Source organism: Leptonychotes weddellii, chromosome 16 (assembly GCF_054177405.1).
Source record: "Leptonychotes weddellii isolate Sample4059 chromosome 16, ASM5417740v2, whole genome shotgun sequence".
NCBI lineage: Eukaryota > Metazoa > Chordata > Mammalia > Carnivora > Phocidae > Leptonychotes > Leptonychotes weddellii.
In genome coordinates this window covers 15,591,061-15,605,843 of record NC_138384.1, presented here as the reverse complement: position 1 = coordinate 15,605,843, position 14,783 = coordinate 15,591,061, and the positions used below count along the sequence as shown (strand labels likewise).

The window sequence follows — 14,783 nt, the reverse complement described above, 5'->3', positions numbered from 1 at the left end:
CCGCATCGGGCTTCCCACTCAGCGGGGAGTCTGTTTCTCCCTCTGATCCTACCCCCTCTCATGCTCTCTCTTTCTCATTCTCTCTCAAATAAGTAAGTAAAATCTTTTTTAAAAAAGTTTGAGCAAGGTTTCAGAATAAGTTTTCTTCATTTCTTAAGTTTTTCAGGGGTGATATAAGTTATATGGACTCATAAGAATTTCAAATATATAGAACTGTATAAAGAAAAGAAGGCGATCCTACACCTACATATAAGCACTATTGATATTTTGATGAAAATCCTTCCAGACATCTTTCCACATGTGTGAACAGTACATGTATATGTTTTTGTCACTCTCATGAAAAGGGGTTATAGTGATGCTCTTAGGGTGAGGGGAAGACTCTTTTTTTTTTTTTTTAAGATTTTATTTATTTGACAGAGAGAGCACAAGCAGAGGGAGAGAGAGGGAGAAGCAGGTTTTCTGCTGAGCAAGGAGCCTGATGTGGGACTCGATCCCAGGACCCTGGGATCATGACCTGGGCCAAAGGCAGCCGCTTACCTGACTGAGCCACCCAGGCGTCCCAACTGTATCATTTTCAATAAGAGTGATCAGTACATAGAAGAAAGGAAATTAACTTCAACATCTAAGCACCTAAAACAGTGCAAACATCAGTGTTTCATTAAACATTTTGAGAATAATCTTCAACTATCAGGAAAAATGAAATAATTCTGAAATATATTGTGGGTTCTGAGTCAAACTGAATGCCATGTAGGGGTGTAGAGTCTTTACTAATCCAGCCAGGTATCCAGGTGAGAGTACTGTGGTAACTGGAGAGGTCTAATTATAGGACTAAAACAGAACACTGTTAACTTTCCACCTCTCTCAAATCTCAGGTAAATTACAAACAGATGTCTATTCACAGTTCTTCAGCCATTATGGATGGCCAGTTAGATTGGCGTATGGACGTCATTGACATCAATTCAAGTGAAACTGCTGCTCTTTTTCATAAGGCCATGAAATAGGCTGTGTATGTGTGTCTGTCTTAATATATGTGCAGTCATCAGTTCAGTGATGCTACTGTGTGACTGAGTGAACTTCTGAGTAGATCATGAAGGGTCCTTTTACGCTACTATAATATTCACGAGTAGTCATTTAGAATGCCTTTAATTTCCTCTGATTGGTAGCCCAATACTTGGTATACTGCCTTAAATGTTCACAAAGCAAGTCTCTGCCATTGGCCATGACTGGAAACTTAGGAATTTCTGCTGAAGTTCTTGTGATCTAATCCTCTCTTGAAAACACAGAACTAAAGCATGTATTGAAATGCCTGAGTCAGCCGTTCCAGGGATATACTGGCTGCACTCTTGCTTATTTTTCTGGGATGAAAAAATCTCCTTGGTGACCTGAGGCAGCTAGCTTTTACCTTCTCCACCTAGAAATGCATGTGTTATAACTGCACAGAAAACACACATACACATATACAAACACACATAAACTATATCTAAATTCTGATATTAGCATTATTATATTTTCTAGGATTTTAAAAAATATTTTATATTTTCTAGGATTATGCTTAATTTCAGCAGATCTTGTTTAATAACTTATAAGAAAATAATTTCACCTAGTTTCTACTAATTGCTATTAAAATTTTTTAACTTTTCTAACTGTTTAGTTTAGGGAAGGAAAAGAAAGACATGTTGGACACCTGGCATGCGTCGTGACGTTGGGTGTAGAGATTACTGAAACTTTTACTTTTACTTGTTTAGTGTTACTTCTATTTTATAGATGAGGACCTCAGAACAGTCAAGTAACTCTGAGGTAGAAAACACAGTTGGTATTTGAACCAGGTACATCTGAGGCAAAAGGTCTATAACCTCATCATGCTATAGAATGAACTGCAGAATGCTGGGCTTATAAAAAACTATATCAATATTATTAAGTAAAAAAAGCAAGGTTCAGAGCAATAAGCAATATACTACCATTATGTGAAGTGTATGTATGAATACATATGTACATGTGTGTGTTTATTTTTACATATGCTTAGCATATCTAGCATATGTCTGGAAGACCATATAATGGTTGCCTCCAGGGATGGGAATTGGGCTGCTAGAAATCTAGATGTTTTGGGGCACCTGGGTGGCTCAGTCGGTTAAGTGTCTGCCTTTGGTTCAGGTCATGATCCCAGGGTCCTGGGATCTAGCCCCGCGTAGGGCTCCCTGCTCCGCGGGAAGCCTTCTCCCTCTCCCACTCCCCCTGCTTGTGTTCCCTCTCTCTGTCAAATAAATAAATAAAATCTTAAAAAAAAAAAAAAAAAAGAGGGCCCATTTGCCCTCAGGCCTAAGTCTCAACGTCTGGAACAAAGTAGCTCTTGTGTGACAGGGAAGAGAGGAGCCCTGGGGACAGGAGTCCCACCTGGAAGAAGAGCTCATCTAACAGGAACCACCCTCACCACAGCTTCAGAACATGCAGAAGAACCCAGAAAGGAGTGGGTCCTAATTTGCTCCACCAGAAGCAGTTCTTACTTACCTTGTCCAGAAAGAGCCAGACTTCGTGATGTCACCACATCCAGAAGCTATCACAGACTGTGTGACAGTGGAAACTGGACCAGCTTGCAGAAGCTTATCCGTCACAGTTCTCTGTAGTCTCCCAACAACAGCAGAAAATGAACACATCTCAGGCATCAGTGTCATTCAAGGACGTGACTGTGGAATTCACCCAAAAGGAGTGGCAGCAAATGGGTCCTATTCAGAGGACCCTGTATAGAGATGTGATGCTGGAGAACTACAGCAACCTAGTTTCAGTGGGGAACTGCATTTTCAAACCTGCAGTAATCTTCAAGTTGGAGCAAGGAGAGGAGCCTTGGTTCTTAGAGGAAGAATTCTCAAACCAGAGCCACCAAGAAGATTACAGAGATGATGACCTGATGAAGAGGAACAAGAAAATCCAAGATAAACACTTGCAGGAAATAATATTCATCGATAATAAACCATTGCCTGGAGAGGAAGAAGAAGTTTTGGGAAAACAGTTTAATCTGCACATAGCTCCTGTTTCAACAAAAATATCCTGTAAATATGACTCATGGGGAGTAAATTTGCAAAATATTTCCCAACTTATTAATAATAGAACCTATCCAACAAAAAAAAAAAGAAAGAGAAAGAAATCTGGATGTTTTATTATAAAATCCTTTCGGGGCACCTGGGTGGCTCAATTGGTTAAACATCGTGACCTGAGCAGAAATCAAGACTTAGCCAATTAATCGACTGAGCCACCCAGGCACCCTGGCGTGTAAAGCTTCCAGTGCTGTAGAATATTAATACTATTATGATATTGATAAGCATTGATAATAATTATATCTTTCTAGTTTTTCAATTCCTATGATACTACTCTAATGACCTACACAGTAGAATTTGAGAGTGAGAGGCACCTGGGCGGCTCAGTCGGTTAAGCATCTGCCTTTGGCTTAGGTTGTGATCATGGGTTCCTGGGATCGAGCCCCACACTGGGCTCCCTGCTCCGCGGGGAGCCTGCTTCTCCCTCTCCCTCTGCCTGCTGCTCCCCCTGCTTGTGCTCTTTCTCTCTGTCAAATAAATAAATAAAATCTTTAAAAAAAAAAAAGAATTTGAGAGGGAAGTAGAATACTGATATAATATATCATGATAGCAGAGGTAATGATGACTACATTCTGCATTCAACTATTTACATTTTTAATGCCACTTGAAATTTTAATAATCCTCGGTTTATCTGTTTTTTGAAACAAGAACACCATGCCTCAAATGACAGCAGTTGCCAGTCATGACTGAGGTCAAAGGAGTATTTTATGGGTCTTAAAATTGAACTTAAAAAGAAAAAAGTTTGTCATATACTAAAAGCTATGTTTTAATTTGGAGCTACCATTAATCAAAATACCTTACCTTGAATACACTTTATTTTTGTATTTGTTTAATGATCTGTTTATAAAGCTGTCTCCCTTACTAAATTAGACAGGGTCCACGCTTCTTCATTTGTTACCGTATTTTTAGTGGGTAGCCTAATGCCTGGCAGTTGGTAGGTAGCTAAAAATATTGGTTGAGCTGAATTGAATTGAACTAGAGATATTTAGCTTAGTTGGGAGAAGAGAGAGAGAAATAATCTCAGTTTTTAGATAATTGAAATGTTTTCATGTGAAAGAGGTTGAGTTTTTTTCTGTATGCTTCAGTAGACTGCAAACCAGTGGGTGGAAGTTTCAAGAATTTTCTGAATGTTGAGTTGTCTAAAGCTAAGTGGCCCTGTCTCAGGAGATACTGATTCTGTTACCAGGAGATTCACTCATGGCCGGTCAACTATGGAAGTAATTCAAGTATTTAATTGTTCACTGGTTTCTTTCTTTTTCACATCTTGGGGAATTTTTTAAATTTTATTTTTTAAAGATATTTATTTATTTGAGAGAGAGAAAGCACGTGCAGGGGAAGGGGCAGAGGGAGAAGCAGGCTCCCTCCTGAGCACAGAGCCCAATGCAGGGATCCATTCCAGGACACTGAAATCATGGCCTGAGCCGAAGTCAGATGCTTAACCAAATGAGCCACCCAGGCACCCCCATTTGTTTCTTTACTCATTTCTGCAAACATGTATTGAGCACACACTGTCCTAGGTGTTGGATACTAAGACTGAATACATCATAATTTCTGCCTTCGAAGAACTCAGACCCAGCAGGTGAATGGAATTTTAGCAAAGGATTACAACCCAGGGTGCTAAGAGGTTGTTACAGAGGTGTAATGGTAATACCCTGGAGAGTTAACAGGAAAGGTTGCTGAGGAGGTGACTCTGAAGTAGAGTTGACCAGGCAGATAGAGAGAGAGGAGTCCTAAGCAGAAGGAAAAATACATGCAAAAGCACAGAAGTTAAACTTTTTAGAATACAGTGGTATTTCATTTGGATTAGGTAGCCCTAAAATACCTCCAATCCTAAGATTCTGTGTTCTGGCTCTTTAACTTAGTGTCTTTTTTCACTTCCTGGCAGATATTACATGTATGTATGTATTTCAGTTGTCTTTTTTCATAGGAAGCAAAAACAGTAACCTTCTTCTTTGATTTTTGTTCGTAGTCAAGTTCATCCGAGAAGTAACACCATATATCAAGAAGCCATCATTAGTATCAGATCTACCATGGGAAGGTGCATCTCCTCAGTCACCAAGCTTTAGTGGCAGTGAGGACTCTGGTTCTCCAAAACACCAGAACAGCACCAAGGACAGGAAGGTCATCCCTCTCAAAATGTGCTTTGCTGCTAGAAACCTAAGCATGCCGGATCTGGAAAACAGGTGAGCTGTACCTAAGGAGAATATCAAACTTAAGGCTTTACAACTTAGGGACATGTTGTAATATTGCTAATGCATATTATTAATAATATGACTGTTGACTACATTATACAGAGGAAAACATCAGCCTGAGATGAAAGAATAATTTTTGGAGTTCCATATTTAAATTACTTCACACATATATGTACATATACATATATAGAAAAATTTGGGACAAACACACAAGAAATTTAATGCTGGTTACTCCCAGGGAGTGAAATAAGATTAGAAAGTAGAAGGAGAGAAGGGGCTTCTACTCTTCATTTTATACTTTCCTGGAGTTTTAGTACTTTTCTCACTATGAAGTTACTTTATAATTTTAAAAACATTATTAAAGAAATCTTAAATGTCCCCTCAGATGGAAACTCCTTATATTGTAGATAACATAGAGTCAGAGATCTGATTATAGATATGGCTGCATCAACTAGCAGTGGTACCCTGGCAAGTTGGCATCTCTTGACTTGAGTTTCCTTATTTGTAAAAAGAGAGAGTTGGATTGAATAATTTCTTATGTCCCTCATAGTTCTATAACCAGTTGGGGTCTCTAACTCTGTCTTCAGTGATTGCATGAAGTGGTACTGGTAAACCTAGTTAGACTAGACATTAGGGGGAAAAAGGGAGAGAGAGAGAGATGAACTTATCTAGAGACCTAGGCAAGGGCCAGGCTTTTTATAATGTACTTTCACTTTTATGGTCTCTTCTGATCTGAATGCACAGCCAGGTGTCCAGTCAGGATGGGATGGATCACAAGAAGACAGCAAGAGGTTGAGTGACCGTGGACATTTTTTTAAAAGTTTATTTATTTTTTTGAGAGAGAGCATGAGCAGGGGGAGGAGCAGAGGGAGGAGCAGACTCCCCACTGAGCAGGGAGCCCGATGCAGGGCTCGTCCCAGGACCCCGGGATAATGACCCAAGCCAAAGGCAGACGCTTAACCAACTGAGCCACCCAGGCGCCCCAACATTGGGCATTTTAGGCCATAGGGACATTACAGATCCTACTCTGTAATATGTTGTGTGGTACACTAGAAAGAGTTGAGCTCTGCAATCAGATAGACCTTCTTGTGGAAATCAGACAATCCTAATTAGGGTGACCTGCTGAAAAGAAGGCTCTAAGCAAATACTTTCACCTCCATAAACCACTATATCCTTATCTCTTTAAAAAAAAAAAAGAAAGATAGGCACCTGGGTGGCTCATTTGGTTAAGTGTCTGCCTTCGGCTCAGGGCATGATCCCAGGGTCCTGGGATTAAGTACGCATTGGGCTCCTTGCTCGGCAGGGAGCCTGCTTCTCCCTCTCCTTCTACCATTCCGCCTGCTTGAGTTCTCTTGTGTGCTCTCTCTGTCAAATAAATAAATAAATAAAGTCTTTTTAAAAAATTTAAAAAAAAAGAATACTCAGTGTGCAGATTAAATGAGACAATACATATGAAGCCCTTTGCACAGAGCCAGGTTCTTTGCACAGAACATAGTAGTTTCTTAAGAAAGAGTAGCTTAGGGCGCCTGGGTGGCTCAGTTGGTTGAGCGACTGCCTTCGGCTCAGGTCATGATCCTGGAGTCCCGGGATCGAGTCCCGCATCGGGCTCCTTGCTCGGCGGGGAGTCTGCTTCTCCCTCTGACCCTCCTCCCTCTCATGCTCTCTGTCTCTCATTCTCTCTCTCTCAAATAAATAAAGAAAATCTTTAAAAAAAAAAAAAAAAGAAAGAGTAGCTTAAAGAAGTCTTAACTGCCAACTAGGTATGCACATTTTGAAAATTATATTCTGATATATTTGTATTGTTTTTGTTTGCTTTCTTTTAAAAGTTCAAGATATTATAGAAATTGTTTCAAGTTACATATAGATTTATTTATGAAAGATTGTGTGCACATTAAATCATATCTAAATACAACATAGCTTGGTCTTTAAAGAATTGCTTTATTTTTTTCGTAAAGTAAGAATTTAATTTGTAAAGTCATCACCTCTGCGTCTTGAAATCAAAATTAATTTTTTTTCTTCAAATGAGATACATTTATGTAGAGCCTTTGGTTAATCATGGACTTAAAAAAATTAGTAGGGACCACGAAGAAGGAACTAGAATAGAGAAACAATGTGATAAAGAACAAACAGCAACTAAATTTGTCAGCTGGTTGTCAGACTGAGGAATATTTTCAGGCTAAGTCTCTTCATTGTAAATCATTTCTGAGAATGAGAATAGATATCTCCTGTCTTAGTCTGTTGTGGCTGCTATAACAAAATACCATAGATGGGGGGGGGGCTTATAAACAAACAGAAAGTTATTTTTCATAGTTCTGGTAGAGGATAGGAAGTCCAAGATAAGATGCCAGCAGAATCAGTGTCTGGTGATGGCTGTCTTCTTGCTGTGTCCTCAAGGGCAGAAGAGTCTAGAGAGCTCTCTGGGGTCTCTTTTATAAGAGCACTTACCTCATTCATGAGGTCTCTGCCCTCATGATCTTATCACCTCCCAAAGGCCCCATCTCCTAATATCACAGTAAGGGTTAAGTTTTTAACACCTGTAGTGCTGCTGATATAGCTGGGTATTAGAGAAAAAGGCGAAGTATTGCAAAGTTTCTACAGAACTTAGGGTTGTGAGAGGGGAGGGGAAAAAAGGAGGAAGGGGATATGACTTGGCTGTATTATTGAAGGTTGTGCTACTTTATCTTCTACTTAGACATCTTTTAGAGCTGAGTAACCTTGGCCTTCATTAAAATACGGGGCTGCATTCTCTGTAGCATTCATGCTAAATGCTAGAGACATCTGGTGCATGATCACGTTTGAAATAGGTCTTCAGAAGCAATTGGAGAGGGCAGTTTAGGCTACAAGATTTGTATCACACCTTGCTCTTAAGATGGTCAGTCTCCTGGAACATGATATACTATACAAGGAAAAGTCTTAGAAGATTCAGACTATTGCAGATTCTCAGTCTTAATACTGCAAAGTAATTTGTTTCTCATTTTACTTGAAATACTAAAATTTGTAAATAATTTGCTTTTTGTAAAATATAAATTGGTAGAGATTCAAGGTTATTTCTATATCACTCTTACTTGCATTCCAGTGTGCTTTCTGGAGAAAAAGAGAAGCAGTAGAATTACCAGTACCTGGCAAAATTATGCATAACTTTAGTTATGTCCACAGGAATGTGAACATCTATCCTATATGTCATAGTAGAAAAAATGTTCAGAACCCATTAGCTAATTAGAAAGAAGTTAAGATGATGGGCTTTGTCACTTTGGCCAACCTCTTTGTTTTCTGTAAGCCTTGGTTTCCTGCTCTATAAAATGAAAGCTTATGTGCAGATTAAATAAGAGGATAATAGTAAAATTGACACAGTAAGCTTTCAGTATATTATTATTATAGGTGCCATTTGTGTCCTATGACCTTAAATAAATCCCTTAATTTCTCTGTCCTGTTTTCTCTGTCTATAAAATGGACATAATAGTGCTTGCTCAACTAGAGTCTTTTAGAACTACTTCAAGGAGAAATAAGATAATATCTATAAAATCACTTGGAGCTCTTTGATCCTTAAATTTATCTCAGCTCTGTCTCAGGAAAATGTCATGACAAGTAACACAGCTGCAACATTTAAAGCCGTGAAAAAAAACAGTCCGTCATAGGAACAGTAAAAATAAGTTTTGTTAGGATATCTGTGAGCAAAACATTTATCAAGTTGCAGTTTTATATAACTGACCATATTTCTATTTGAAAATTTTAATCTTCAGCATAGTCTCTTGTAAAACCCAGAGCAAGAAATAGGCCTAGATGTTCCCTAATGTGGAAAATACTTATTCTGTTCTTTAAGCCCTTGGTAGGCATGTGGTTTCCCAACATTCTTTACTTTTTTCCTAATATTTTATTGTGAAAAATCTTCCAACATAAAGCAGGGTCAGAGAATTCTATGCTCAATACTCATTTTCCCACCAACTAGATTCTACCATGAATATTTTATTTTACTTGCTTTAGCACAGATTGACCCATCTATCCAGCCATCATTCCATTTTAATTTTTCTTGATACTTTTCAAACTGAATTGCAGGCTTTAACATATTTCCCTCTAAATACTTAAGTATGCATATAAAGAAGTAGAGTTCAGTGTTTCATTATAGTTTTTTTCTTTTGAGAAAATATTTACATAAAATAAAATGCACAAATCATAAACTTTGACAAATGCATACAATTATGTAACCCGAGCCTATCAAGATGTAGTATATTACCTGGGCACCTGGGTGGCTCAGTCCGTTGGGCGGCTGCCTTCGGCTTGGGTCGTGATCCTGGGGTCTTGGGATCGAGCCCCGCCTCCGACTCCCTGCTCAGCGGAGAGCCTGTTTCTCCCTCTCCATCTGCCTGCCACTCTGTCTACTTGTGCTCTCTCTCTGTCAAATAAATAAATAAAATCTTTAAAAAAAAAAAAAAAAGATGTAGTATATTACCATCACCCTGGAAAGTTTTCTTGTGCCCTTTCTCACTCAATTCCCTCTCCCACCTTCAAAGGTTACTACTCTTCTGACTTTCTACTATAGATTAGTTTTAACTGTTCTGAAATTTTGTATAAATGCAATCATATGTACTCTTTTGTGGTACAATTCTTTTACTCAGCATAAGGTTTTTGAGATTCATTTATCTTGTTGCATATATCCTTAGTTTTTTTCTCTTTTATTGTTGAATGATACGTGTTATATGTCACAGTTCTGTTATCTGTTTTCCCATTGGTGGGAGCCATTTCCAGTTTAGAGTTAATATTAATAAAGTTACTATGAATATTTTTGTACAACCTTTTGTAGGCATACATTTTCATTTTTCTTTGGTAAATTCTTAGGTGTGGAATTGCTGGGTCAAATAGTTTAATTTTCTGGGGCGCCTGGGTGGCACAGTGGGTTGAGCATCCAGCTCTTGATTTTGGCCCAGGTCATGATGTCAGGGTCATGGGATTGAGCCCCGTGTCGGGCTCCTTGCTCAGCAGGAGTCTGCTGGGGATTCTCTCTTTCCCCACCCCCCCGCCCTGGCTCTCTCTCAAATAAATAAATAAATCTTTAAATAAAAGTTTAGTTTTTAAATGCTAGTCTTTTTTCCAAAATGATTGTGCCATTTAAATGAATACTGTTATTAATAAATTAAATACACCAGCATTGTATGAGAGATTGTGTTGTTCTACATCGTCACCAACATTGGTGGTGTCAGTCTTTTTAATATTAACTCTTCCTGTGGTGTATAGTAGAATCTCTTTGTGAATCATCCTTCATCTCGATATCAAGGTTTCACTTTCTAAACCAAAAATTTACTTGACATGAGAGGGAAACTTCTTTTTTTTTTTTCTGTTTTACTACTTTGATTTAGTTTCAGTGTCTAGAGCTGAAAAAAAGTGCTGACCATCAGTATGAGTAAGTAAGGAGGAGGAAGAAGTTTGTTTTCTTCCTCCAGCTTGAGTTCTCAAGACCTCACTAGAGGCTTCTGGAGGTTCTAAGCAGTTCATTGTGGGAAGTGAAGGCTAAGTAAATAATGATGAAGTCCAGGGAACATGAGCCCATTCCCTCCCAAACAGCACTGTGGGCAGTGTGGAGTTTAGTAGTGAAAAGGTGTTCTTAAATGCTGCTTTCCAGAAATATTAGCTGTTAGCTTGAACTGGTTCACAAAGTCTTGGTCATCTTCACATTGGCTATTTTCCATGTAAAAGGTAAATTTTGGCTTTATGGCATATAAAACAGTATGATTATTATTAAATATATAAGTTGTGTCAAAGACTACTAAAAGAAGATATAAACAGGCTAAACTTACAGAATCCTATGTTCCAGTGTACCTAAACATTGATTTGATTCATCTGATCAAAATGTACTTGCATTTCTCAGAAATCCTCAGTGGTTTGATTAGAGGCCAAAACTCTTCACACTGTAGCTGTCTCCTCTCTCCTGTGAGCCCAAACAATTACTAGCAGACTGCCTTTAAATTTTTATTAGCAGAGTTTACATTTGAATTTTTCTTTTAGAACAGCAGTAGACTTTCTGAAATACTTTGTCCCCTTTATCAAAGTTTTAGGGCTCCTTCTCCAAAGGCAAAGTCTTCTGGATCCTAGAATCATCAGTTCTGTTTTAGAGTTTCCTTTCAATTTCTTGTTAGTTAGTTTTCTATTTCACAATCCCTTCTTAAGAAACACTTAAATTTCTCTTTTCATGAAAAATTGGTGCTCCTGCCTTGTGAACTAATTTACTGTCAGTTTTCATCTTTTTCCAGCTTAATGGTCCCAGTATCTGTTTAATCAGGTTTAGTTTTATTTTGTAACAGATTTATTTTCCATTCTTCCATTTATCTTCCATTCCATTAGGATCCTTGACATCAGGATTTTCAGAGTTCAGACTATGTCAGGGGAGTCTGAGAGACTGTCCCAGAAACAGTATGAAGTGTAAAGGCTTTTTCAGAAGGTGGAACGTTTTGTGCCTAGGGAAGGATGAACAGATACCTATCTTTAGTACTAAGTAGGTCAGTAGGAGGAGTGAAAGAAATTTCTCATGGTTTTGCGACTGAACTTTTTAGCATGTGTTTAAAGGATGTTAAGCTGGTTACAGTGCAAAAACAACCAGGTGGAAATAAATAGCCCCAAACAACTAGCCTGATATAGGGACTGAATTAGGGATATCACTGGCTCTTCTACTCAGTTCAGTGGGATGAGGGTGGATATGAATCTTTGTCTGGGTTGAGGGTGGGGCAGTCACTGGCTGCTGGGCGTGGGGAATGCGGGAACAGACTTGCAGCCAGCTTCTTTATTTTAGCTTTGTGCTTTACTCCTACTCCCAGAGGTAACTGGTGCCTCTAATTCCCCATCCTCTTCAGGATTCTGCAACATGGATTGACTGGGATTTTACTCCCCACTTTTCTTAGGTCTGCTAAGTCATTTAACTCTCTGTCTGCTTGCCGCCTTCCAAAATTTTGTTGTAGTTGCTTTTCTCCTGTTCTCTCTTGTAAGATTATGGTTCTTGAAAGTCCTCTTTAGGGGCACCTGGCTTCTGGCCCAGTTGGTAGAGCATGTGACTCTTGATCTCGGGGTTATAAGTTTGAGCCCCACATTGGGGGTAGAGATTATTTAAAATCAAATCAATCAAGGGACGCCTGGGTGGCTCAGTTGGTTAATCCTCTGCCTTTGGCTCAGGTCATGATCCCAGGGTCCTGGGATCAAGTCCCGCATCAGCGTCCTTGCTCAGCAGGGAGCCTGCTTCTCACTCTGCCTGCCGTGCCCTGCCCCTCGCTTGTGCTCTCTCTCTCTGACAAATAAATGAATAAAATATTTTTTAAAAAATCAAATCAATCAGCCAATCCCCTTTAAAGTTTGCTGATGACTTCTTAGATACATCAAAAGCAGAATACATAAAAGAAAAATTTGATTAAAAAAAGTTGAACTTCAAGAAAATTAAAAACTGCTCTGTAAAAGACACTGTATAACAGGGTCTCCAGGAAAACAGAACCAGTAGGATAGATGGATGGATAGATGGATGAATGGATGGATGGGTGGATGGATAGAGAGATAGATTATAGGAATTGGCTTATGCCACTATGAAGGCCAATCCCATGATCTGCTCTCTGTAAGCTGGAGAACGAGGAAAGCCAGTGGTATAATATAGTCTGAGTTCAAAGGCCCAAGAACCAAGAGTGCTAGTGTGCAAGAGCAGGAGAAGATGGATGTCCCAACTCAAGCAAAGAGCAGATTCACCCTTCTTCCACTTTTTTGTTATATTCATACCCTGAGCAGATTGGATGATGCCCACTCGAATTGGCAAAGGCCATTTTCTTTACTGTCTTTTGATAATGCTAATTTCTTCCAGAAAAACCCTCACAGACATACCCAGAAATATTGTTTTGCCAGGTATCTAGGCATCCCTTAGCCCATTTCAGTTGACACATAAAATTAACCATCACACACTGTTAAGAGAATGAAAAGATAAGCCACAGCTGGGAGAAAAATCTTTGTAAAATACTTATCAGATAAAGAACTGGTACCCAAAACATACAAAGAATTCTTAAAACTCAACAATAACAAACCAACCGAATTAAAAATGGGCAATAGATCTGAACAGACACCTCAACAAAGAAGAAATACATATGGCAAATAAGAATATGAAAGGTGCTCAACATCACATATCATTAGGGAATTGCAAATTAAAATAATGAGATACCACTATATGCATATTAGAATGGCCAAAATCCAAAACACCTACAGCACCAAATGCTGTAGAGGAATGCAGAGCAACAGGAACTCTTATTCATTGTTGGTGGAAATGAAGAATGGTACAGCAACTTTGGAAAACAGTTTGGCAGTTTCTTATAAAGCTAAACATAGTCTTAACATATGACCTAGCACTTGTGCTCCTTGGCATTTACCTGTAAAGAGTTGAAAACTTACATTCACACAAAGACCTGCACATAAATATTTATAGAAGCTTTATTCATAATTGCCAAAACTTGAAAGCAGCCAAGAAGTCTTTCAGTAGGTGAATGAATAAAAAACTGGTACATACAGACAAGGAAATATTATTCAGCAATAAAAAGAAATGAGCTCTCACTCAGTAAACTATAGAATACTCATGAAAGAAATTGAGGAAGACACAAAGAAATGGAAAAATGTTCCATGCTCATGGGTTAGAAGAACAAATATTGTTAAAATGTCTATGCTACTTAGAGCAATCTACACATTCAATGCAATCCCTATCAAAATACCATCAAAGTTTTTCATAGAACTGGAACAAATAATCCTAAAATTTATATGGAACCAGAAAAGACCCCGAATAGCCAGAAGAATGTTGAAAAAGAAAAGCAAAGCTGGTGGCATCACAATTCCAGACTTCAAGCTCTATTACAAAGCTGTCATCATTAAGACAGTATGGTACTGGCACAAAAACAGACACATAGATCAATGGAACAGAATAGAGAACCCAGAAATGGACCCTCAACTCTATGGTCAACTAATCTTTGACAAAGCAGGAAAGACTGTCCAATGGAAAAAAGTCTCTTCAACAAATGGTGTTGGGAAAATTGGACAGCCACATGCAGAAGAATGAAACTGGACCTGGACCATTTCCTTACACCATACACAAAAATAGACTCAAAATGGTTGAAAGACGTAAATGTGAGACAGAAATCCATCAAAATCCTCTAGGAGAACACAGGCAGCAACCTCTGTGACCTCAGCCGCAGCGACTTCTTGCTAGACATGTCTCCAAAGACAAGGGAAGCAAAGGCAAAAATGAACTATTAGGACTTCATCAAGATAAAAAGCTTTTGCACAGCAAAGGAAACAGTCAACAAAACCAAAAGACAACTGACAGAATGGGAGAAAAAATTTGCAAATGACATATCAGATAAAGGTCTAGTATCCAAAATCTATAAAGAACTTACCAAACTCAACACCCAAAGAATAAATAATCCAATCAAGAAATGGGCAGAAGACATGAACAGACATTTATGCAAAGAAGACATCCAGATGGCCAACAGACACATGAAAA

At 38.6% G+C, this 14,783-nt stretch overlaps 2 protein-coding genes across 2 annotated transcripts in view; both read left to right on the top strand.

Moving 5' to 3' along the window:
- Positions 1 to 14,783, top strand: part of SNTB2 (syntrophin beta 2) — a 110,098-nt gene that overhangs the window by 42,543 nt on the left and 52,772 nt on the right. Inside the window, exon 2 of the mRNA XM_081806427.1 lies at positions 5,059 to 5,272. Within this exon, the coding sequence (XP_081662553.1) occupies positions 5,059 to 5,272 (214 nt within the window). The remainder of the gene's footprint in view (positions 1 to 5,058; positions 5,273 to 14,783) is intronic.
- Positions 48 to 5,048, top strand: LOC145717535 (zinc finger protein 510-like). The gene is made up of 2 exons (XM_081806432.1): positions 48 to 2,464; positions 2,598 to 5,048. Exons 1-2 carry the CDS (start codon positions 2,443 to 2,445, stop codon positions 3,233 to 3,235), a joined length of 660 nt encoding a protein of 219 aa, XP_081662558.1. The 5' UTR covers positions 48 to 2,442; the 3' UTR covers positions 3,236 to 5,048.